The sequence below is a fragment of the Loxodonta africana genome, chromosome 3 (assembly GCF_030014295.1).
Source record: "Loxodonta africana isolate mLoxAfr1 chromosome 3, mLoxAfr1.hap2, whole genome shotgun sequence".
NCBI lineage: Eukaryota > Metazoa > Chordata > Mammalia > Proboscidea > Elephantidae > Loxodonta > Loxodonta africana.
Window position 1 is genome coordinate 89,621,530 of NC_087344.1, and position 24,464 is coordinate 89,645,993.

At 38.0% G+C, this 24,464-nt stretch overlaps 1 protein-coding gene across 9 annotated transcripts in view; it reads left to right on the plus strand.

Moving 5' to 3' along the window:
- The window catches only part of OSBPL9 (oxysterol binding protein like 9), a 176,605-nt gene that overhangs the window by 139,481 nt on the left and 12,660 nt on the right, over nt 1-24,464 (plus strand). For 6 of the 9 annotated variants that reach the window (XM_064281953.1, XM_064281955.1, XM_064281957.1 and 3 more), the window contains 6 exons: nt 1,138-1,176; nt 8,318-8,408; nt 9,658-9,762; nt 13,247-13,406; nt 18,449-18,561; nt 18,678-18,796. In XM_064281953.1, the coding sequence (XP_064138023.1) occupies nt 1,138-1,176; nt 8,318-8,408; nt 9,658-9,762; nt 13,247-13,406; nt 18,449-18,561; nt 18,678-18,796 (627 nt within the window). The remainder of the gene's footprint in view (nt 1-1,137; nt 1,177-8,317; nt 8,409-9,657; nt 9,763-13,246; nt 13,407-18,448; nt 18,562-18,677; nt 18,797-24,464) is intronic. The other 3 variants (XM_064281954.1, XM_064281958.1, XM_003411088.4) reach the window with 1 other exon arrangement.

The following is a 24,464-nucleotide window of genomic DNA, read 5'->3' on the forward strand; positions in this document are numbered from 1 at the left end:
AAAAATTAAAACGTAAAAGGAATCAGTGACATCTTTTGTAGTGCATGTACACATGGTTTCTCTTTTGCCTTTTTTTTTTTTTTTTTTCAATTTCTCCATAGTTTGTAGTAGAAAAAAAGCATTGGATAGAGCTAGTGTCTGTATCATGCTTCTGCATGATACCTTTATTTTAGTACTACATTTATAGTGGTGAGTGCCTGGGTGGAACAGGCCTCTGCACACATAGGGAGAGTGGGGAGGAGGAGGAGGAGTGAGGAATCTCAGGAGAGACAAAATGAGCTCTCAGGTTCCTTTTAGGCTGAGTTACAGGAATATGTGTGTGTGTGCGTTTGCGTCTATGGATTCATCTGTCTTATGGGGATAATGATAGTACCTACCTTGTGGGGTTGTTGGTGGAATAAATGAATTAATACGTGTAAAATACCTGCCAGGTAGAGTTAGCCGCTATGTCATTATTCCATCAGGATACTGATTATGTTTATTGGAACAAACATCAGAAAAGTATACCTCTGGGCCCAGCAGTCAGAATACATGAAATTGTGTCTATTCTGAGTTTTTGGGGTATGTGATTGTCATCCCTTTAAAGTGCATTGAGAGTTGGCATAATTTACTATAAAAATGAAATACGAAAATATTGAGTCTTTGATACTATATTGGTATACCTGCTTTTAATCATTGGCACCAGTGTGACTACAGTTCAGTAGTATACTCCCACAATGAACGTAATTGCATGCCTATGTAGAATGATGGGAAACCCTGGTGGTGTAGTGGTGAAGTGCTGCGGCTGCTAACCAAAAGGTCGGCAGTTTGAATCCACCAGGCGCTCCTTGGAAACTCTATGGGGCAGTTCTACTCTGTCCTATAGGGCTGCTTGCTATGAGTCGAAATCGACTCGACGGCAGTGGGTTTGGTTTGGGTTTGGTAGAATGATGATTGCCATGCTGTTGCTGTTGATTGTTACATAGCCAGTGGTGGAATTCTATTTGGTTAGGAATGTTCAAATCGAATTAAAATCTTGGTGGAAATGAAAAAATAGTGTTCGAAAGTTATTACTAGTAAAATAACCTTTCTTAATAGGGAAGAAAGTACAGTAGGAGTTAAAGAATAAAGTTAATATTTCTAACATTTTTCCTTAAGGACCAGAGTAATGCGGAGAAGCACGCAGATGGAATTATAGTAAGTTTAATCTAATCTTTCGGTTTCCCTTTACTTCTGCAGAGCATTATAACCAGTCATGTCAGGAGAGGCCTGAGTTTCTACTCATTTTCAATGCAAATTCTTTTCACCTTACTCACTGCTTTTTATTGACTCTTGCAATTTTCCTTGAGCTCCTAAAGTTGGCGGTCTTTCAGCAATCTTTTGGAGGGGAAATGACAGTCTTCACATTTTCTAAGTGTTTCTTAAGATTGAATCACTTTGCATGTATTAACTTCCAGGGTTAATCATGGTATGAAAACTCGGCTTTTATAACTAAATAAGGCATAACTCACAATGCTACATTTCTTGTCAGCAACTTCTTTTTTCTCAGACAAAGCAGAAGGGGAGGGATGTAATATTGAAGTGATCTTAATCTATTTAGATATGTTTATAGATTTCTATTGTTTCCTCATCTTTTATTTTTAGAGTTTATATAGTGTGTTAGATGTCATTATTACTGTGGTATGCACAGCAGTTTTGTTGGAATGAATTGCAACATGAATTCTTTCACTTACAGCCGTTTTCTTATTTCCTCTTTCTTCTCCGTTGGCATTTTCCCTTTACCTTATAATCAGCCTCCCCTCTAAAAAGAAAACTTTATTCTTGCAATTCCAGTTAGAATTTGAAGGTTTGTAGTGACAGTTACCCTAGTTTTATGGTAACTGAGTGACTTCTGTTCAGACTGGATTTCTAAACCAGGAGGCAGCTTCTCTTGTTCCCTGAGACTTAACCAGTGCCAGCTGGTGTGAGATTCAGAAATTCATCATCTAAATCTTATTGGCCATCTCATGATCATACTTGAGAGGGCAAGCATGTTATCTTTACATTTGGTTTAAAATGAAAAAAAGTTAAATATCTATCTTGTTTGCATTATTCTTAAGGAAGCTGAAATAACAGAAACATTTTAAAATTTGAATTAAACACACTGGAATTTTCATTTCTCTGTTCCAAGTGAGATGTGGTGATATAATGCAGTTATATGATATAAATATCTCTTCTTGAGGCATCATTGAAGATTGTAAGCCTGGTGGGACGGGACTGTATGTATTGTCTAGTATGGCATAGTTACCAAAGACTCTTAAGGAGAATCATGTGAGCAGTTATTCTTATCCCTTAAAGCAAAATTAGTTCCTTTATATTATGTTAAAAAATAGGGAGCATTTTATAAAGGATATGAAAAAGTTTGAAAACGTAGCAAGTTTGTAATCATAGAAAATCTAGTAGAAAACAAACATACTTGAATTATTTGATCAGGGACTATAGCATTTTTCCTGAAGAGCGTTTTATTTTAAGGAAAGAAACTGTTCATGGTATAAGCCCTGGAGCCAGACTGCTTGGATGTAACAGCTCTGCCACTCACTAGCTGTGTGACCTTGGGCAAGTTACTCTCTGAGTCTTAGTTTCCTCATCTAGAAAAGAAAGGTAATTAGTTCTACCTCAGTTTGTGGTGAAGAACAGAGCATACGTCTGTATATATATGTCATTACATTGTATATAACAATGTTATTATGTATTGCCTTGCATGACTTTTAATAATGTCGTCACAGCAGATTAGGGTTGAGGATTATTATTTGTTTGCATTTCTCAGACTCTCCACATTCACTTTGAAAGCAAGATGAATATAATTTGACATATTTTAGCCTGAAGTTGAGTGACCAAGGACTGTAGATGATAAGTCTAGAATAGTTCATGTTTCTATTAAAAAAAGAAAAAAGGATATCGAGTACTTTTAATATACATAAAGAAATGTCTAAAAGTATTTCCTGTAGTAGACAAGCCTAATCTTAGAACATTTCATCTGTAAAACAAAAGATTTTGTCCAAAAAATAGAATTCTAGTCTCTTGTTCCAAAGTTGAGTGTCTTCAGCAATTTTCCTTATATAATGGAAGGGGTAAGGAGGTGGTTAACATTCTCATTTCTGTGGACCAAGGTATTTTTGGTGGGATTTTGTCTTTGTAAAGCACTTGGAGTCCTTTGTAGAAAACCAAAAAAAAACCAAAACCCACTGCCATCGAGTTGATTCCGACTCATAGCGACCCTATAGGACAGAGTAGAACTGCCCCATAGAGTTTCCAAGGAGCGCCTGGTGGATTCGAACTACCGACCTCTTGGTTAGCAGCCCTAACACTTAACCATTACGCCACCAGGATTTCCAAAGCACTGTGGAAAAAACAAGGAATTTATTTTAAGGACAGCTCTGGGACTTGGTGAGACACTTGTTTAGTTATTATGGCCTGGTCCAGTATTTGAAAATAGAATCAAAAAAGCAATATACCTTCAGAACTGGAAAGCTCTTGCTGTTAGGTGTCGTTAAGTCGGTTCCGACTCATAACGACCCTATGTACAACAAAACGAAACGCTGCCCGGTTCTGCACCATCCTCACACAATCATTGTTATGCTTGAGCCCATCATTGCAGCCACTGTGTCACTCCATCTCGTTAAGAGTCTTCCTCTTTTTTGCTGACCCACTACTTTACCATGCATGGTGTCCTTTTGCAGGGACTGATCCTTCCTGATAATGTGTCCAAAGTATGTGAGACATAGTCTCGCCATCCGTGGTTCTAAGGAGCATTCTGGTTGCACTTCTTCCAAGACAGATTTGTTCATTCTGTTGGCAGTCACTGGTGTGTTCAGTATTCTTCACCAGCACCAGAATTCAAAGGCATCAGTTCTTTTTCGGTCTTCCTTATTCATTGTGCAGCTTTCGCATGCATGTGAGGCAATTGAAAACACCATGTCTTGGGTCAGGGCCACCTTAGTCTTCAAGGTGACATCTTTTGCAGCAGATTTGCCAAATGCAATGTATCTTTTGATCTCTTAACTGCCGATTCCATGGGTGTTGATTGTGGATCCAAGTATAATGAAATCTTGACAACTTCAGTCTTTTCCCTGTTTATCATGATGTTGCTTATTGGTCCACTTGTGAGGATTTTTGCTTTATGTTGAGGTATAATCCATACTGAGGGCTGTGGTCTTTGATCTTCATCAGTAAGTGCTTCAAGTCCTCTTCACGTTCAGCAAGCAAGGTTGTGTCATCTGCATAACACAAGTTGTTAATGCATCTTCCTCCAGTGTTGATGCCCTGTTCTTCATAGAGTTCAGCTTCTCGGATTATTTGCTCGGCATACAGATTGAATAGGTGTGGTGAAAAGATAAAACCCTGATGAACAGCTTTCCTGACTTGATACCATGCAGTATCCCCTTGTTCTCTTGAAACGACTGCCTCTTGATCTGTCTACAGGTTCCTTATGAGCACAGTTAAGTGTTCTGGAATTCCCACTCTTGGCAATATTTTTTTAGATCCACATGGTGGAGTGCTTTTGCATAGTCAGTAAAACACAGGTAAACATCTTCCTGGTATTCTCTGCTTTCAACCAGGATCCACCTGACATAAGCAATGATATCCTTCATTCTACATCCTCTTCTGAATCTGGCTTGAATTTCTGGCAGTTCCCTGTCGATATACTGCTACAGCTGCTTTTGGATGATCTTCAGCATGTCATATCCATGATATTGTTAAGTAATTTCCACATTCAGTTGGATCACCTTTCTTGAGAATAGGCATAAATATGGGCTTCTTCCAGTTGGTTGGCCAGGTAGCTGTCTTCCAAATTTCTTGGCATAGAAGAGTGAGCACTTCCAGCACTGCATCTGTTGCTTGAAACGTCTGAACTAATATTCCATCAATTGCAGGAGCCTTGTTTTTTGCCAGTGCCTTCAGTGCAGCTTGGACTTCTTCCTTCAGTACCATTGGTTCCTGATCCTTACACTCCCTCCTGAAATGGTTGAACACTGACCAATTCTTTTTGGTATAATGACTGTGTATTTCTTCCATCTTTTTTTGATGCTTCCTGCGTTGTTTAATATTTTACCTTGTAGAATCGTTCAGTATTGCAACTTGAGGCTTAAGTTTTTTCTTTAGTTCTTTCAGCTTGAGAAATGCTGAGTGTGTTCTTCCTTTTTGGTCTTTTATCTCCAGGTCTTTGCACGTGTCGTAATACTTTGTCTTCTTGAGTCGCCCTTTGAAATGTTAATGTTCAGTTCTTTTACTTCATCATTTCTTCCTTTTGCTTTAGTGACTTGATGTTCAAGACCAAGTTTCAGAGTCTCTTCTGACATCCATTTTGGTCTTTTCTTTCTTCATGTATGATGTCCTTGGTGTCATTCTACAACTTGTCTTCGGTTATTAGTGTTCAGCGCATCAAATCTATTCTTGAGATGGTCTCTAAATTCAAATGGATATACTCAGGGTTGTACTTTGGCCCTCGTAGACTTTTTCTAATTTTCTTCAGTTTCAACTTAAACTTACATATAAACAATTGATGGTCTGTTCCACATCTCTTTCCACAGATGTAGTTGATTTGATTCCTTTGTATTCCGTCTTGCAAAGACTACATGTACAGTCACCGTTTGTTAGTGGAAAAAAGGTATTTGCAATGAAGCAGTCATTGGTCTTGCAGAATTCTATTATGCGACCTTCGGCATCGTTTCTGTCACCAAGGCTGTATTTCCAACGACTGATCCTTCTTTGTTTCCAACTTTTGCATTCCAATCACCAGTAGTTATCAGTGTATCCTGGTTGCATGTTTGATCAATTTCAGACTGCAGAATTTGGTAAAAATCTTCATATTATTCATCCTTGGCCTTACTGGTTGGTGCGTAAATTTGAATAGTAGTCATGTTAACTGGTCTTCCTTGTAGGCTTATGGATATTATACTGCCACTGACGGCGTTTATTTCAGGATAGTTCTTGAAATGTTCTTTTTGATGATGAATGCAGCGCCATTCCTCTTTAAGTTGTAATTCTTGGCATGGTAGACCATATGATTGTCCGATTCAAATTGGCCTTTTGCTTTTCTCATTTCAGCTCACTAATGCCTAGGATAACAATGTTCGTGCATTCCATTTCATTTTTGATGATTGCCAGTGTTCCTAGATTCAAACTTTGTACATTCCACGTCCCAATTATTAGTGGATGTTTGCAGCTGTTTTCTTGTCATTGTTAGTCATGCCACATCAGCAAATGAAGGTCCTGAAAGCTTGACTCCATCCACATCATTAAGGTCGACTCTACTTTGAGGAGGCGGCTCTTCTCCAGTCGTATTTTGAGTGCCTTCCAACCTAGGGGGCTCATCTTCCGGCACTGTATCAGACAGTGTTCCGCTGCTATTTGTAAGGTTTCCCTGGCTAAATCTTTTCAGAAGTGTACCGCCAGGTACTTCTTCCTAGTCTTGGTCTAGAAGCTCAGCTGAAACCTGCCTGCCATGGGTGACCCCACTGGCCTTTGAACACTGTTGGCATAGCTTCCAGCATCACAGCAACACACAAGCCCCCACAGTATGACAAACTGACAGACATGTGGCAGGGAAAAGCCCTTAGAGACCATATATCCAGACTCTTTGACTTTACAGACTGGGAAACTGAGGCCCACAGTAAGGGCTTTGCCAAGTACTTGGTAGAGCAGGGATTCAAAGGAATTAGAATTGTAAGCCCCAGTTTCTGTGCTTTTCCCAGTGCTTCAAAGCTTTACCTACTTCACTTTACTAGATTTTTGATTATTAGTGATTGTTTTTGGGGTTTCTTCTCCAAGTATTATTTATTTTCCAGTTAGAATATTTATGGTAGGTATGCTATTGTAGTGACAAGAATCAGAATTCTAGTGTTCACATCATTTGATTTAATGATTTTGAAATATTTACGTGGAGAGGGTTTTTTTTTTTAAAAAAATGCTGTGTTTTAGGTGAAAGTTTGCACAGCAAATTCGGTTACCATTTAACAATTTTTATACAGATTGTTTTGTTACATTGGTTACAGTTTTTGCTGTGTGTCAGCATTCTTGTCATTTCCATTCTGTTTGTCCTGTTTCTGTTGATCTAGCTTCCCTTCTCCTCCTTGCCATCTTATCTTTGCTTTTGGGTAAATGTTGACCATTTGGTCACATTTGGTTGATGGTTTAAGGACACATTCCTCACAGGTGATATTGTTTATGTTATAAGCCGGTCTATTATTGGGCTGAAAGATGACCTCCAGGACTGGTTTCAGTGATAAGTTCAGAGGGTTTTGTTTTCTTTTTTAACTTAGATATTAAATGAGAATACTACAAAAACTTATTATCTCAGTTTCCATTGTTAGGCACTTAAAACTAAAATAATGTATTCTCTGCCATAAGCTCTATCTAATGTTTATTTGAACTTTTAGTTCTCCAGATCATGAAAAGTCAAAGAACTATTACATTTTTATTTCCTGGGTTTTATTCAGTTTAGTCTTGTAAATCGTAGATCTAAACTTTACTCTGGCAAAACCCTTAGATTTAAAATCCTACTGTTACCCACCCCCGCCTCCCTTCGCCCCCAAGAAAAAAGCATCAGTGGGTTAAGAGCTCTTGTTTTTTAAAATGCTGTCAGCCATCAGAGTAATTTCTGGCTTGGAACCAGAAAAACCTAGTTTTTTTCCTAAAAGTGTAAATACATATTTAGTTGTATTTTTTCCTCTTCCTTCTAAATCCTCCAACAGAAAGCCTCCCACCCCCTATTAGAAAACGCATCTCTTTGCCTTTAAAAAAAAAAAAAAAAAAAAAATTTTTTTTTTTTTTTTGCATCTCTTTGCCTTTAGTGACCTTAAAATGAGGCACTGTGCAGTACACAGTGATGGAAGGTGGTAGTAGTATGGGATGGAAGGTTGAGATCCTGGTATGCAGGTACACTAGCTGGTCAGAGTGTAATGTTTATTAACACCAGAGTAGGAGGAAGTATTTCTCTATGTTTGATAGAGAAACAGTATTGGTGGTGAATTAAAAATTTTGAGAAGCATTGAATTGAGAGATTATTGTTTTGGGTTCCTGAAATCTCCCCCACACCATTTAAAAACTCCTTTCAAGTTCTTCCATTTGGCCTTACCTTCTTTGTGATGGAGTTTCCATGTGACAGGGTTATAAGAAACTCTTAAGACTTCTGTATAGAAAAGGTATTTAATTTCCTCCTTGCATTTTGACCAACATATCTATACAGCTACTCTCAGGATTTTGCTGATAGAAATGTGGGTGTTTTCATATATTTGGGAGGGCCAGCACAGAAAAGGCATTTAATTAAAAATAACTATTCTGTGTTTCTTTATCTCAGAGTACTATAAATCCTGTAGATGCAGTATATCAACCTAGTCCCTTGGAACCTGTGATCAGCACAATGCCTTCCCAGACTGTCTTACCTCCAGGTATAGTATTTGTAAAAGAATTCATTGATGAGAAAAACTTAATTTGTATAGCTGTGTTGGTAATCTGGAAGAGCTCTTTTTGTTGTTTTTTAATAAGTAAAAGTCAGGAATCATAAAAAATATACAGTTGAGAATTAACTTGGAAAAAGAAAGTGTATTTTGGTTTGGGGCTTTTGAAGTACTAGGAAAGGAGTTTTGGTTTCCAAAATGAGATGGAAGACAAAAATGGTTACTAAAACTTGGATTACTTGTGGAACAGAATTCTGTGACCCAGGATTCATGGCTATCAAGGGGTACTTAATATACCTTGATCTACTTGAGAATAATTCAGAAACATTCTATTTTGGGTATTCTTTATAGCTCTGAACAATACAAATGGATTGTTCACAGTGGATTTTAAGATAAAGGGAAGAATAAAATTTCTGATACTTCTTGATCGGATGGATACCCTAAGTGGTGCAAATAGCTAATGCTCTGAGCTGCCAAATAAAAGGACAGAGGTTCAGGCCCACCCAGAGGCACCTCAGAAGAAAGGCTTGGTGATCTACTTCCCAAAAAATCAGCCATTGAAAACCCTTCGGAGCACAGTTCTAATCTGACACACATGGGGTCGCCCTGAGTCAGAAATGACTCAGTGGCAGCTGGTTTATTGACCAGATAGTTACCTATTTTTAAATATGGAGTGATAAATATTTTTTAAAAATTGGCAAAGGAGGGCTCAGGGCCAATATTCAGCTTCACTGGTTCCTTTTATCTTTTTGTTGCATCCAGCATGTCTGTGTTCTCAAAGATGAGGTAGTTAAGAAATTGTGATGTAAAAAAGGAAATCCTTTCTTTTAACAGTTAAAGTGTGTCAGATCTTTTAGTGATTTTTTTACTGCCTGAGAAAATAAGCTTAATATTTCTCAGGGAACTAAAAAGGTAGTACTATGCCTCATTTCACATTTTATGTGATTTGAGCCTCAGAAACACACATTATCATCAGAAGCGTTTGTTGTTGTGCAGAGCTGTTGTACTGAGGCGCTGGCTGACCTCGGTGGTCTCTTGGTGTCCTGCCTAGTGTCTTAGTATTCTGTAGCATATAGTCATTGAGTTAAGGAGGATAGGAGGTCAGAAAGGAGTAGCATGGAACTTGGCTTAATGGACTATAGTTCAGAAATGACCGATCTTTAGGATTTTGAATCCCAAACAATAGGAATCAACACTGTGTGTTCTGCTGTGTTTCTCTATTTCACATGTTCAAATCTAGAGCCTGCTCAGTTGTGCAAGTCAGAGCAGCGTCCATCCTCCCTACCAGTTGGACCTGTATTATCTACCTTGGGACATCATCAGACTCCAACACCAAATAGTACAGGTATAGATTTATATAATTCCTTTATTTCCACACTATTATATAATTCCTTTATTTCCACACTAACATTTGAGATCTGTAGTTGACTACTGCTGGGGAAATGGTTGAAGCAATGTGTTATTTTTGTTGGAGATACCTTAGTTTTACCTTTATAGTTCTACATGTGAAAAGATAACTTTGTGATTGAACCAAAAGCTTTAAGTAATTTTAATTTAAATACAACATTGTAGGTCTGAGGATTTTGTTTGTTTACCTTAAAATAAGATATATTTTGGGAGCCTGTAGTGACTTTTTAAAAAAAAATTTACTGAAGTCAGACTTGCAGTCCCTGGGTTATGAACAAGATCTGTTATGAACAAGATCTGTTCTGACTGTGTCTCTAAGTTGAATTTGTAGGTTAAGTTGGAACAGGTACATATGGTTGTTATTTAGCCTTCCTTAAGTGCAGGGGAGCCCTGATGGTGCAACGGTTAGGAGCTCAGCTGCTAACCAAAAAGGTCGGTTAGCTTGAATCCACCAGCTGCTCCATGGAAACCTACGGGGCAGTTCTGCTCTGTCCTGTAGGGCCACTGTGAGTCAGAATGGACTCAATGCAACGGTTTACTTTTTTTTCATTAGTGCAAGAAAAGACTCAAAGTCTTTGCAATAATTTAAAAGCTACAGGAGCAACAAGTGAAGGTGATTGTGATGAATTTGTTGTGAGTAGGGGTTGGTTCAATCAAAAGTGAGGGCAAACTTACTTAACATTAAAGGGCAAGGTTGAGTTTTCCCTAAGTACAAATCGCCCATAAGATGTAACCCGGGGATTGCCTGTGTTCTTATTGTTCAGGAATCAGACAGTAAAAAGCTCAAAGTCCTCCCCCAGTCACTTATATGCATGCATGTCCATATACACCTATATTGTATATTTTTATTGTTGTTTTATTCTAAATGAGATGATACTTTGGTTTGTTTCTGTGACTTGCTCTTTTCATTTAACAGAGGACACTTAGAGCTTTCCACGTTTATACAGTTAGGTCTACAGCATTCTTTTCACAGCTGCGGGTGTAGCAAACCTGTTTTCCACTGATGGACATTTAGGTTGTTTCTAGTATTTTCCTGTTACAAGCAGTACTTCAGTGACTATCCTTGTACAGCATCTTTTGGTACGTGAGTCTTTCTTTAGGATAGATTTATCAGTCTTTCACATACTTGCTGATTTTATAGGGAAAAAAAGATAACTTCAACCTCGTTTGCATTTCATAATTGGTTTAGACTTATGGTCTTTATTTTTCTTCTAATTTACAGGGATACCATCAATCTTATGTATTAGATTTATCTTTTGTTTTAAAACAAATTAAATTGATGTTGCATTACTTATAGAACCAAACACTAGGGAGGATGTAGTGCTTTTGTCCCTGTTACACCTGGAGGCCAAAGTCATTCTTAGGGAGATGGCAGATAAAATCCTATTGTCACCACCCCCCCGCCCCGCCCCACCGCAGCAGTCTTAGCACTCCCTCCCACCTACCCCCCCCCCCCCCACCACATACATACATACAAACACAGCAGCCTTAGCACTTTTAGACAGTCTTTTACAGGTTTCTTTCCTGGGTGGAACTTTTGTGTAATAATGAAAAATCACCATGTGGTTTTAACCCATAACCCATAACCCATTTTTTAAAATTTGAATTAGTAAAGGTGCTGATGCTATTATTTTGGTCTTTAATATTTAACAGCATAGACAGGTGTCTTCTGAATTTTGAAAGAAAAAATCAATAATTGCCCTCTCTTTGAAGTTCTTGGGAAGGTGCTGCTAAGCAGTTTGAATAATGCAGTTGAAATGTGGCTGATTTATTTCTGCATATCATGCCTGGTTTTCCTCTTACTAGTTTTAAAAACAAATTATTTCAGAAAGATACTTCAAAAATATAACATTGTACAGTAGGCAGATTTAAAGAAATTTTTTAAAACTTTAAGTGATTTACTTCTTTATTATTATTTTTTTTATCCTAACATCTTCTCTTCATCTTCACCCTCTTTCTTATCTCTGCCCCTTTCACTAATACAAAAGAGAAATAAAGAAACAATTGAGAAAGTAAATAATGTTGGTTGCCATCATAAGGAAAACTCAATTCTCTTGTTTGCGGTTTCCATTCAAACTCACTTTCTTCTTGGACCTATTTTCATACCTGGGGTATTTGTGTGTTATTTAATCATTTGTATTTCCTGGTCTTTTTTTTACCCCCTGTTCCAATAAGAGAAAGTTTCCTTTCCTTCTTATTGCTGCTTTTGGGGGGGAAAATAGAGTTTTATTGTTACTGTTTTATGACTAGAAAATGAACCATATGATCATCACAGAGATGAGCTACCTTTGGAATTTCCACCATAAGTATTACCTTTTTAGGAGCAAACTTTTTGTGTTGTTTTAAAAATATCTTTGTGAACTTGGCAACTGAGCGTGGCAGACTGATTTTCTCATTACCTTAGCTGTTGAACTTCGTAAGTACAGGAATGGACTGAAAATCCATGAGTGGCTCAGGACCCATATTTATTGCTACTGCTTCAGTTTCTTCCAACTATGATGGCCTTGGGTTTGGGATAACCTGCAGTGACTTAATTTAGTTGCCATCAGGCATTTATAGAAATCACCTGAGAGCCCTTAGATGCTCCATAGACACTCGCCAAATTAATCACAGTATTCCAATGGTCTGTTTGATAATTTTATGACTAGAAAATGAACCATATGGTCATCACAGAGATTAGGTAGTACTGCTCTTTCTCTAGATCTCTGTTAATGTGCATTACGTCAGTGAGACTGCTTAGGAATAGAAACATGTTCTTCCTAATCCTTTCCTTGTCCACATTCTTCCTATAATAGTTCTCTGTTTTTCTCTCTGCCCCTGAGCCTTAGGCCCCTGACTTAGATGTAGGTGAAAAGAAATGAGAAGTTTGGATGGTGGGTGTTCAGAACTTTATCCAGAGGTTTTGTGTTTTTCATGTGACTGTCAAAAATATTAATTCATATGAATGTGATACCCTGAAAAATATTTTAAGGTTGAAATGTGGTCTTGATATTCCCTCCATTTTGCATTCCCTGTCGCTCGCTGCTGCGTTTTTACATATCTGGATCTATAGTATAAAACAAGAGCATTGGCTTTCCATTGCCACTTGGTCACCTGTACCACCAAAATTCACACACTTTAAATATAATCAAAAGAGCTTCCTTTCTAATTAAGGATAAATTGATCTCTAATTATAGAAGGGGGCAAAAGATTATTTCATTTATTTAAAAGGCTGTGTCCCTATTCTGTAACATGATTTGCCGTTTTTTTTTTTTTTTTTTTTGCCTAGTTTAAAGTATTGGTTTTCTTTACAAATAGTGTAGGAACTTCTGCCAATTTAACCAAACTCTTTCTTGATTTGGAAAGGTCTACTTTGACCCTTTCTCCCTAATTTCTTCACCTCTGTCACTATCAGTATTCCCTAATTAAGAACTTTTTTTTAGGCAGTGGGCACTCACCACCTAGTAGCAGCCTGACTTCTCCAAGCCATGTCAACTTGTCGCCAAATACCGTCCCAGAGTTCTCTTATTCTAGCAGTGAGGATGAATTCTATGATGCTGATGAATTCCATCAAAGTGGCTCATCCCCAAAGCGCTTAATAGAGTAAGTAGATGAATGAAGTGTGTATTTTAAGTGACCCTCCTGATTTTAAAAAATATATTTGGATTTTGAGACTGATGTTAATGACAGACTGCCTTATAAGCTGTTATTTTGGAAAAGTAAAAAGGACAACTTCATTGGCACATTGAGCAAAATTAGTTCTGTGAGAGTATTGGTTTTGCTCCTGACATAATCTAAATGGACTAGATAGCATCTGCTGTAGTAATACACTAATGTTGTTTACTGAATTCTGGCTCATTTCTGTAGCACCAGCATTAGGAGAGGGTCAGATGAGAGGGAGATAGCTATGAAATATTATACAAATAAGAGGTTATGTTACTTGTTTTTGTGTTAGAGTGGAGACATTTGATACTTTACTGAGTGCCTACTGTAAGCCAGGCACTATACTAGACAGAGGGATGACACAGCAGTGAAAAACATCTAGTCCTGGCCCTCAAGGAGTTTACAGTCTGTTGGGGGAACAAGCGGACATTTATAATCCAGTAGGGTACGTGCTAACGCAAGGATAAGCACAGAAAGCTATGCGAGTATTTTGAAGTCTTGAGAAGTCAGTGAAGGATGGGGTGAGGAGGATGATAGGATCCTAAGGTGAGATGTGGGTGAGTAGGAAGAAGGGGAATGGGAGAGGGTGAGGAGAAGAGGGAAAAAGTGGGTACAGAATCTATTTAAGAAAGCCTGCAGGCAGAGGGAACTTGGTTTTTGGGGAAGAATTAAAAGTAGTTTAGCGTGACTGTAACATTTGATTAAAAAAGAAACAAAAAAACAAAGTGATACCAAAACAGCTGACAAAAGGGTCCTTTAACCTTTTAAGAATTTTGAATATTTTCTCATGAGTGATAGCAGTTGCTGGTTAGATTTGCATTTTAGGAAGATAGTTTTACCTAAAGTAAGGAGCCCTGGTGGCTTACTTTTAAAGTAAGGAGCACACGGCTGCTAACCAAAAGGTCGGCAGTTCAAACCAACCAGCTACTCTGCAGGAGAAAGATGTAGAGTTTGCTTCTGTAAAGATTTACAGCCTTGAAACCCTATGGGACAGTTCTACTCTGTCCTATAGGGTTGATATGAGTCGAAATTGACTCAGTGGCAGTTTTTTTTTTTTTTAATATGTAGCATTGAGTACAGTGGGACTAGGTTAGAAGTAAGGAGACCACTCAAAACCTGGTGGTAAGTTTAGAAATGTTGATGAGCTAAGATAATAGCATTGGGGTGGAGAATTGCATGATCCCAAAGGTGCTAAGTGGGCAGATTTGGCAGGTCTTGGTTTTCCCTCATTAGAAAATATTTAACTTATTTTACAACATGAAATGAAAGCTAGGTATATGCCATTATACTGAAATAGGCCTTAACTGGTATCTGTCAAGTTATTTAAACCTATGTAATCCTCAGTTTTCTCATTTGCATCCTGATGATGATAATAGTTTTGACTTCAAGGGATCATTATAAATATTTGAATGAGATAATGTGAGTCAAGTGCTGGCACATAATGAGAGCTAGTAAAGCAAATTAATTTCTTCATTTGCTTGAATTTTTCTTGTGTTTGTTACAGCTGTGGTTGGCTTAGTTGTGTGTTTTTCTCAACTTTCCTGCTTTCTCATGGTCTGGCACTATTGCTACAGCTTGTGTTTTGCTTTGTAAGATAGTATGAATTTGGAAATGATGATGTGTGTGTACAAGCTTGGTACCATCAGCCAGTCTTAAGATTTTGAATCCTTGTTTCTTTTAATAAGAAAATACTGCACAGGACTCTAGATTTCTTACGTGCATACATGAACTGGGAAATACGGTGTTCATATATAATCACATCCTAACTGCTCAAAATCTCAGACATTTCTAAGGAAAATGACTATGTTGGTTCATGAAGTTTTTTGATTTAGTGGAACAAATTCGGCTTTTGAATGTGGGAAATAGTGACCTAGTTGAACACATACTGTTAAATGGGTATTGAGTTAAGAAAGGGAGGTTTGAACCTACAACTTCAAGAAGGCCAATTTAGCAGAAAGGATTTGGTTTAGTTCACTGGTTTCTTTTCTTAATATTGTGTGTTGGGAACTAATCTATTGAGAAACCACTATTAGCAGTTTGCTAGTAGAAATTTCGTGGGGGCATTGGTGCTTCAGTGGTAGGAGGCTCACCTCCCGCACAGCTGCACCTCATGTGCAGCCACCACCCACCAGTCTGTCAGAGGAGGCTTGGGTGTTGCTACGATGCTGACAGGTTCTGGCAGAGCTGAATATCCGACTAAGATAGACTAGAAAGAAAGACTTGGCAATCCACTTCTAAAAATCAGCCAGTGAAAACCCTATGGATCACAATGATCAGATCCCCAACCAATCATGGGGTGCAGAATAGGGCAGGGTTTTGTTCTGTTGTGCATGGGTTCTTGACAGCAGCTAATAACAACAACAGAAATTTTACTCTTAATTTTGAAAAACACTGTTCTGTGATAGTGGAGTTAAAAGAAAATACAGTTTGGAAGAAAGTTCCAAAGTTAGGAATAAATGGTTATTATTAGTTTTTAAAGTGTTCTGTCATGGTTTTAGTTCAGCAGAATTAAGGGCAAGTTCCTATACCGGACATTATTATTCTAAACAAAGTACAATCAGTTATGGCTGGCTAGAAAATGGACTCATTTATCCAACCTGTAAAAGCTTATAACTGTATTCAATAAAAGCTTGATAATATGTGCTTAGCCTCCTTGTAACATCAATGTTAGTCTCTGGCCCTAGTTTCAAGGGTTCTCCTAAAATTTTTATAAAGTATTTAAAAAATGTTTATGGGCATGTCTGCAAAGTCCTTCAGGCTCTTGGGCTTCTCCCTTTTTCGTTTCTCGTAAACTTCCTTCTCTGAGCTTCTCCAGTACTCTGCCCCATAACACATACACAGTTCATCAGCCTCCCATTGGAAATAATCAAGCGTTTAGTAAGAAAAACTCCCTTTTTATGTCTAGTTAACCCACTCTGGGTTCCTTTTCTCCCTCAATTTCACACTCCCCCTTTATGCCCTAATCTAGATTCCCAAATTGGTAGGGACTGCAGATGTTTTATATGGCCAGCACAGTGTTTTGTTGATTTATTTTTTGTTTTGTTTTTAATGGGCCTTAAGTCCCTTCAAATTGGGTGTGCTGGCTCCAGTTCCATATTCATATAACCTGACTCTGTTCACATATTTGTTCTCTGACTAGCCTGTGTGGGCATTTGAGTTTGTGACACCTGCAGGTCATTAGCTGCTACCACTAGTTTGTAACTCTCAAGTCACGTTTCTGTCTAATATTTCTTTCTCTCTCTCTCAAAAGAGAGAGAGCTTGAAAGCAGAAGTCCTTTCACTATTCTGTTTCTAAAGACCTATAGTAATGATAGCTTCTGTGTGTGAACTGTGTTATTGAACAGTGAGGTTTATGCATTTATAAACTAGATAAAAGTATGTGTTGGAAAGAACTTGTACATTGGAGCTAGACTAAAGTTTGAGATGGTTCCACTACTTACCAGCATTGACCCTCTGAGCATCTGTTAGGAGAGTAAACTTACGGAGATTAGATTAGTATGGTGATACATACAGTATATGGCATATACTGGGTACTCAGTAAATTGTTTTTATAATTAAGTTTGGAGCTTTAAACTTTTTATATACTTTATTATGATCTTACGTTTAAGTTCTGTCCAAGTTATCCCTTTGCCATATGCACAGGTTCTGTCGATGTTGTTTTTGGCCATATATTCTTTAAATTACATGGTCTGAATGAGGTAAATTGTGGAATGGCTGGGAATTTGTCCCTTTTGTTTTCCATTTTGAACCTTACTGAGGATTTCACTTGGCCCAGCCATAGTTTCGAACCTTGGATAAGGAAAAATGTACAGCATCTAAAATGAGATTCGTGTTTTACAGGATTTGGGGTTTTTAGATGAATTGATTTAAAAGATTGACTATTTTGATTATGTATCAAAGAGCCACAAAACATTTTGAAGATAATTTTCATGCAGCTCTTTGTATTTAACGATAATTTGATTTCTCTTACCTAGGTCTTTTACTCATATTTTCCATTGGCTCTCAAAACTGGTGAGGTAGACATTAGTTACAGTACCTTGTGATGTAAACTACTAAATTATCAAAGAAGCAATATTTAGTTACCTAAGGATTTTTGAAAAATAGATCAAGAGAAGGTAAGTAACCAGGGCAAACTATGTTTAAATTAGTATACATAATAATGTCTCACACCTATAGCTTTGTAATAGACCCTGATTATGTTATATGTACTGTTTTATAAATAATACCTGCAATGGGAGAAATTTGGTTTCTATTTTTATACTTAAACTGTATGTCTTTCTGATTATTCTTTTATTTATATACAAATATTAATGCTGAGAAAGTTATATCACAGGTACAACAGTTTATAGAAGAAGCTTTCTTTAGACTCTTAACCAGCTCATAGTGCCAGTTACTATAAATTTAATTGTAAAAATAATATGCTTTTTTATCATTTCAAATACAGTTTTTAGTGACTGGGAAGAGTGTTAATACCAATGTGGGCTTTTATCAAAGGATCTCAAAAACATAGACAAGATATCTTTCTGAGACTAAGTAATAGACTGTTGGTATTTTTGAGGTTCTGGAAATTGTTGCTAAGAACTGTAAGATAGCTACGTTTATGTAATGTAACAAAATAAAAAAAAATTTTTTTCTTAATGAACTCTTTTTTTTTTAAGTTTAAATAGATGCAGAGGCAAAATCTCAATTTTTAATGACCCCTATGCTTTGCCTTTTCAGTATGGCTTGGTTGAGGACATTGTGCATAAAGCGCAAGACAAGAGACCTTGTCATCAGATTTTACAGTTTACAACCCTGGAGTGAGGGTGGCAGGGAGGGAGATAGAAGGTGTATATATGTATTTATGTAACTGGTTAGCTGTAAGAGCCTAGTGTGTTTCTTTCAGTTATTTGCATATATTGGTTTTAAATACCTCTATGGGTTAACATCTTATGATGATTCGGAATTGCCTTAGTTTAAGAGATTGATTAATGTTTTTTTAGTTCCTCTGGATCTGCCTCAGTCTTGACACACAGCAGCTCAGGAAATAGTCTAAAGCGCCCAGATACCACAGAATCACTTAATTCTTCCATGTCCAATGGAACAAGTGATGCTGGTAAGTGATCTTTGAGAATTTAACTTTTATTTTTGTCTTGAAGACATGTGCAATACTGGTTGCAGCACTGATTGGCCTGATTGAACCCCAGTCTAAGCAGATGTGTTTTATTTTAGACCTTTTCGATTCCCATGACGATAGAGATGATGAAGGGGAGGCGGAGTCAGTGGAAGAGCACAAGAGCGTCATCATGCATCTCTTGTCCCAGGTTAGGCTTGGGATGGATCTTACTAAGGTAAGAGTCAGAGTTGGCATTTGCAGAAGAGTCTTAAGGTGTACGTGGGGCTTCTGCTGGATTGTCTGATGTGTGTGCCTGCTGATGTGCTGTAATGGTATAACTTTTGTTCATATACTGTGTCCTATTGTATTGAACATATATGTAGATGAGTAAATTGAAAGTTTTTGTAAGTAGATGAAATAAGTGAAGCTAGGATAATTCCATAGGGAATAGTATGGATAGGTTGTATGGTTTAAGATTTGGATTTTATTTGAACAAACAAGGAGTGGTATTAGGCTTGCTTAGTAGGGCAAAGCCTAAAGTCGTGTTCTGTGCACAGAAGAATCAAAATGAACAGAGTGCTGATCTTGTGGTCAGAGAACCTGAGTTTGCATCCTGTCTCTGCTTCTACTGAACGGTGTGTCCTTTAGCAAGTCCCTTCTCTGTGATCTGTAGGGTTCTTGTATGCAAAATAGACGTATAGTGATCTACTTCATAAGGTTTTCGTAAGTATTGGAAGAGGTAGTGGGTGGAAAATGGTGTGGCCCATGTGTTCAGGAAATATTGCGGTCTGAATTTGAATTTAAACTTGTAGCTCTAAACAGAATGACCAATTGATTTGGGAAACTGGTATGTGGATGCCTTTGTATACCTCTGCCATTGTACCAAAAGCCTCATCCTTTCATTTAATTCTTAACACAGCACTGCAAAGTAGGTGTTATTTCTAGCTCTGTTTTATAGGTGAGGAAACTTAGATTCATTGAGATTAAGTGACTTTACTAAATCATAGTAGGTGTGACAGAACTGAGATGCTAACCTTATCTATAATTTCAAAACCTGTAATCTTTTCACTCTCTTGTCTTGAGCTTTGAGCTACAATAGCTTTCATATTAATTGAATTACTATTCCACTTAGCTTTAGAAATTTAACAAAATTTAGAATTCCTACTTTTCTTCTGCCCAGATCAACTCCAGTGCTATAAATAGTCTGTCGGTAGTAAGCTTCATTTTGGTTTTCAATTTAGAGGACCATTAAGAAAAAAAAACTGACACACAATACTTTCTGGTAAATTTCTATACTAAACCCTTTTACCCGAAATCTAAACGAGAACAGGAACACAAGGATAGCATTTATTTGTGAAGTCCAGCATACTTAAAAAAAAAAAATAGGTAAGAATATTCGCAGGAGTTTGTCCCCAGAATTGATTCAGTGATAATTAGATGGCATAACTACTGGAGCAGAATTGTCACTTCAGATTGGAAAGTTGTAGCTGAGTGTTGACATCTATAATACAGTTCTTTTCTACTTCTCCCACCTTGGTTAGTTTTGGCCTCCAGTAACAGAAGACTAACCTAAAGCCAACTTAAACAATATAGGTTTACTGTCTCATATAAAGAGGACTCCAGAGGTAGTTCCAGAATTGATTAACTCAGTAGGTGGACAAAATAAGAAAGGACCTAGGTTCCTTCCGTCTCTCTGCTCTTCCATCCGTAACATGCTGGCTTTTGCTTTCAAGCTTGTCTCCTTGTCATTGCAAAATGGGCTGCCACACTTCCGGGTATCACTTCCTTATACAGATATGTTAAGAGGCAGAAAAATAATTTCCTTTCATGGATTTTTTTTTTTTTTTAATTAGGAAGAACATTCTTTTCTGGAAATAACCTGTAACCTACTAGTGTCAAAAGTCGCCTAACTTCAGGGAGGAAATCAGCCCAAAGCTGATTTCCGTGAGGTGCAGGTCAGACATACCTCTACTCTCCAACTTTTTCATCTTTTCTGACACCAGCTGTTCCTCCACAGCACTCTCTACGTCTCTGCTGGGCTTGATAATTTGTTGCATTGGCCACACACAACTCATAGACCATACTCACGATTATGTGATTTGTTAGGGAAGTAATAGGCTACAACTCGGGATCAGGATCAACTTGGAAGTAACAGGATACAATTCAGGAGACAGGATACAGTTGATCCATCGACTTGGTTGGCTTCTAACCAAGACAGCTCTCAGCTTCTTGGTGATGCCTGCCAGTAGTCCCTTCACTCGGCTATCCCCACTGCTGGGCCTTCTCTCAGCTGCGCCCACTGCCAGATCTTCTTTAGGCCTCTGCCCTGCTCGGGCAATTGTTGCAGCCCTTTAGCTTGGCCAACAAGTATGTGGAGGCATCCCGCTCTGCTGGCAAGCATCCTGCCCAAAGGCATTCAGCTTTCTCCTACTCAGTGCTCTGGAAAGCCCACTACAGCTGTATGCTGGTCCATAGTTCTTGCTGCCCATACTGCTACCGCTGTTTCTCTGCTGCTGAGCTCTGCCATGCTTGCCACCACTCCTCGCTGTCTTTAGTGCTACAGCTCTCTCTTCTGGGTCTAGGAGGTTCTCAGCGCAGAGACCCCAGGTCCAAAGGATGTGCTCTGCTCTAGGCTCTTCTTGATGGTATTAAGGTCTCCCTCAACCTCTGTGGGATTGGTCCTTATATTCAGTTTCAAGGCATGGCCCTCCCATTCAGACCATGAACTAACCAATTCCCTCAGTAAACTACAATCACTTAATTTGCAATTAGTAATTTACAGCTCCCGCAAGGTCACTTAATCCCATTGGGTTGTTTTATACACCCCATTTGCCTGGTGGACTAACCGATCCCTTGCGATACTGTGACCCAGTCAGTCATTTTTGGCAGAATAGAAGCCCAAGGTCATAAAGGCCAGATTAAGAGAAGCCTATTGGCACTGCATGACCCATCAGACTTGGCATTAAATCGCAATGGCTAGAGGTGGGCATGTGCCCATTTCTAAGCCAGTCACTGGCAGATGATTAGATCAATCAGTATTCACTTGTTGAGATCCAGAAGGGTCCTATGACTCCCATAGCAACTTATAACCCAAATCTGAACTGAATCAGAGTTCTGTTACTAGGGATGAAGTAGGTACGTGGGTTGTTGTTGATGTGTGCCATCATGTCGATTCCAACTCATAAAGACCCTATAGGACAGAGTAGAGCTGCCCCATAGGGTTTCCAAGGCTGTAAACTTTATGGAAACAGATTGCCACATCTTTCTCCTGTGGAGTGACTGGTGGGTTCGAACTGCCAGCCTTTCTGTTAGCCAAGCATTTAACCACTGTGCCACCAGGGCCCCTTAGGTACCTAGGTAGGCAACTGAAAGTGTCTCGCATAACCAGGTGTGTAATTTTTGCCTCACATACTTTTCTCTGCCATATAATCCATATTTGGATCTGTAGCCACTAAAAGCTTGTTATATTAAGAATGAGATTAAATTTGCTATTTTTTATCTAACATGTTAAAAATTAGCTATTCTCAAAATCTTTTTTGGCAGAAACAAATGATTGCAATTTCCAATAGATTCGAAAATCTTGATGACTTTTATGCATTACAAAAACCCTTTGCTCTCGAGCTGATTCCAACTCATAGCTACCCTGTAGGGCAGATTAGAACCAGCCCATAGTTCCAAGGCTGTAAATTTTTATGGGATCAGACTGCCACATCTCTAACGAAGAGGCTGGTGGGTTTGAACCACCTGCCTTTTAGTTAGCAGCTGAGTGCTTAACCAGTGCACCATCAGGGCTCCTAGGTACTACAAACTACTATTAAAATAATACATTATATTTGTATCTTATCTCCCTAATTATAAAAATGTTTTCTCACTTCTGGTCCTTTTTGGAGATACTTTCCAAAAGAAGTTACTTTCCAAAAACTTTGTTGTAATGTTTAGAAATGCTACCGTTACCTCACTTGGTCTTCAGAACAACCCTAAGATACAAGCAGGGCATTTAATTATCCTCCTTTTAACGGAAACTTAGAGAAGTTAGTTTTCCAGGGCCTCACAGGCAAGAAGTGGCAAAACAAGCATTTGAAGACAGCTAGCCCATCTCTCTTTCATCACTGCTTCAGCAGTTTGACATAATGACATTAATCCTTATAGTGCTAAAAATATTATAGTTGAAATACCCTGAAGAAGACTGCTTGAATGAGAGTTCTCAAGCAAATTTTTAAGTATGGGAAAAATATTTTTTTCTTTGATTACAAGTGAAATCAAACTTGTTTTTATGTTTGTTGGCTGTTTCTTCTTTCTTGAACATTGTCTGTTCAATTCCTTTGTTCATTTTTCTACTGAAGTAATCATCTTCTTCATGTCGATTTTTAAGAGCTATTTATATATTAAAGGTATTTACCTCTTTTGTTCAAGGAAACAAAACCTATGGTTTTGTTCTTTAGCATTCTTACCTTGGTGGTTTGTAGTTTCCGTGTTTTCCAAAAGTTGTAGGCATTTGCACCAAATTAGTACATGAGCTTACCTACAATCTAACCATATTTCGATTATGAACATACATGTTCTGTGGAGTTTGATAATAAAGATTTTAAGTGTTATAGCCTTAGTGTCCTTTCCAAGCTTGTGTCCCACCAGCCCTCTTTATATATGCAGCCACCCTGGCCCAGTGGTTAATTCCTTTCACGCTCTATTTCTTGTCTCCATGTCTCGTTCTTCTGTTTTTTCCCCTCCCTATCTACTGCAGTCTTACTCTTCCCAAAGCTTTTTCTCTAGTGCCACCTGACCAAAGAATTCCCCACCTCTGCCCTAATTCTGGCTCCCAAACAAAACATGATCTTTCCCTCTCCTGAACTTCCAGGGCACTTTGAGCATCTCTTGTATGACATTTGTCACATTCCATCTAAAATTTAAATGCAGTGATTATTCTCTCATACTGACCTTTACCTTCCCCATGGCTTTTAGCATAGGATTGTGAATGTAGTGATACACAGTAATTACTAGATTTAAAAGAATTTTTGTTTACTCTGGTGCTTTACTCCCATAATAAGCAGTTAACAATCTGTTACAGATTTCAAAATATCTTCTTCCACTTCCTAATGAGGTTTATTCATTAATCTTCATCTTTCTCATTCTTGTCTCCCCATTATCTAATTTCCAACCTTGTTTACCTTCCTCTACCACATTCCCAGCCTCTTAGCATTTTCCTTCATGCCCCATGGTAGAAAGTTTGTTGATTCCCAGTCTTTATATTCTTTTCTCCCTTTAGTTTATTTCTTCAATTGCTCATTTAAAAATTTCTTACTGTGTAACAGATGCTGACAATATAAGTATGAATAAAATATTGATCCTCGCATTCTAGGAGCTCACCATATATTTGAGGACACAGATGCATAAATACATACATTTCCTAATACCTGGCTAGTGATGACAGAGAAGCAGCAGTAGAAAGGAAAGTGCACAGACTTCTACAGTCAGACTCAATTTTGATTTCCATGCATGGGACAGTGAGAAAATTTCCCTGAGCTTCATTTTTCTCCACTGTAAAATAGGGATAATAATTTATTCATCATAGAGCTGTGAGGTACAGTATTAATAAGATAATGTATATGTAATGCCCCAATAAACAGTAAGTACTCACAGAGTACTGCAACTGAGTATTTTGTCATCCTTATTACACTGACTGGCGGAGAAAAGGGAGATTTCAGAGGAAGTGACATTTGAACGTTCCAAACCTCTTTCGTTTTTCTCTTGCTGGGCAGGTTAATGGACAGTTACGAACCAGAACTGTTGGGGAAGTAGCTATCAAAGGGCAGTACTTTGTGGGTGTGACTACAATTGGAATGAATTTTTTAAAACAGTTACCACCAGTCTGTCCTTAGAGAAATATGATCCTCAAAGGTCAAATG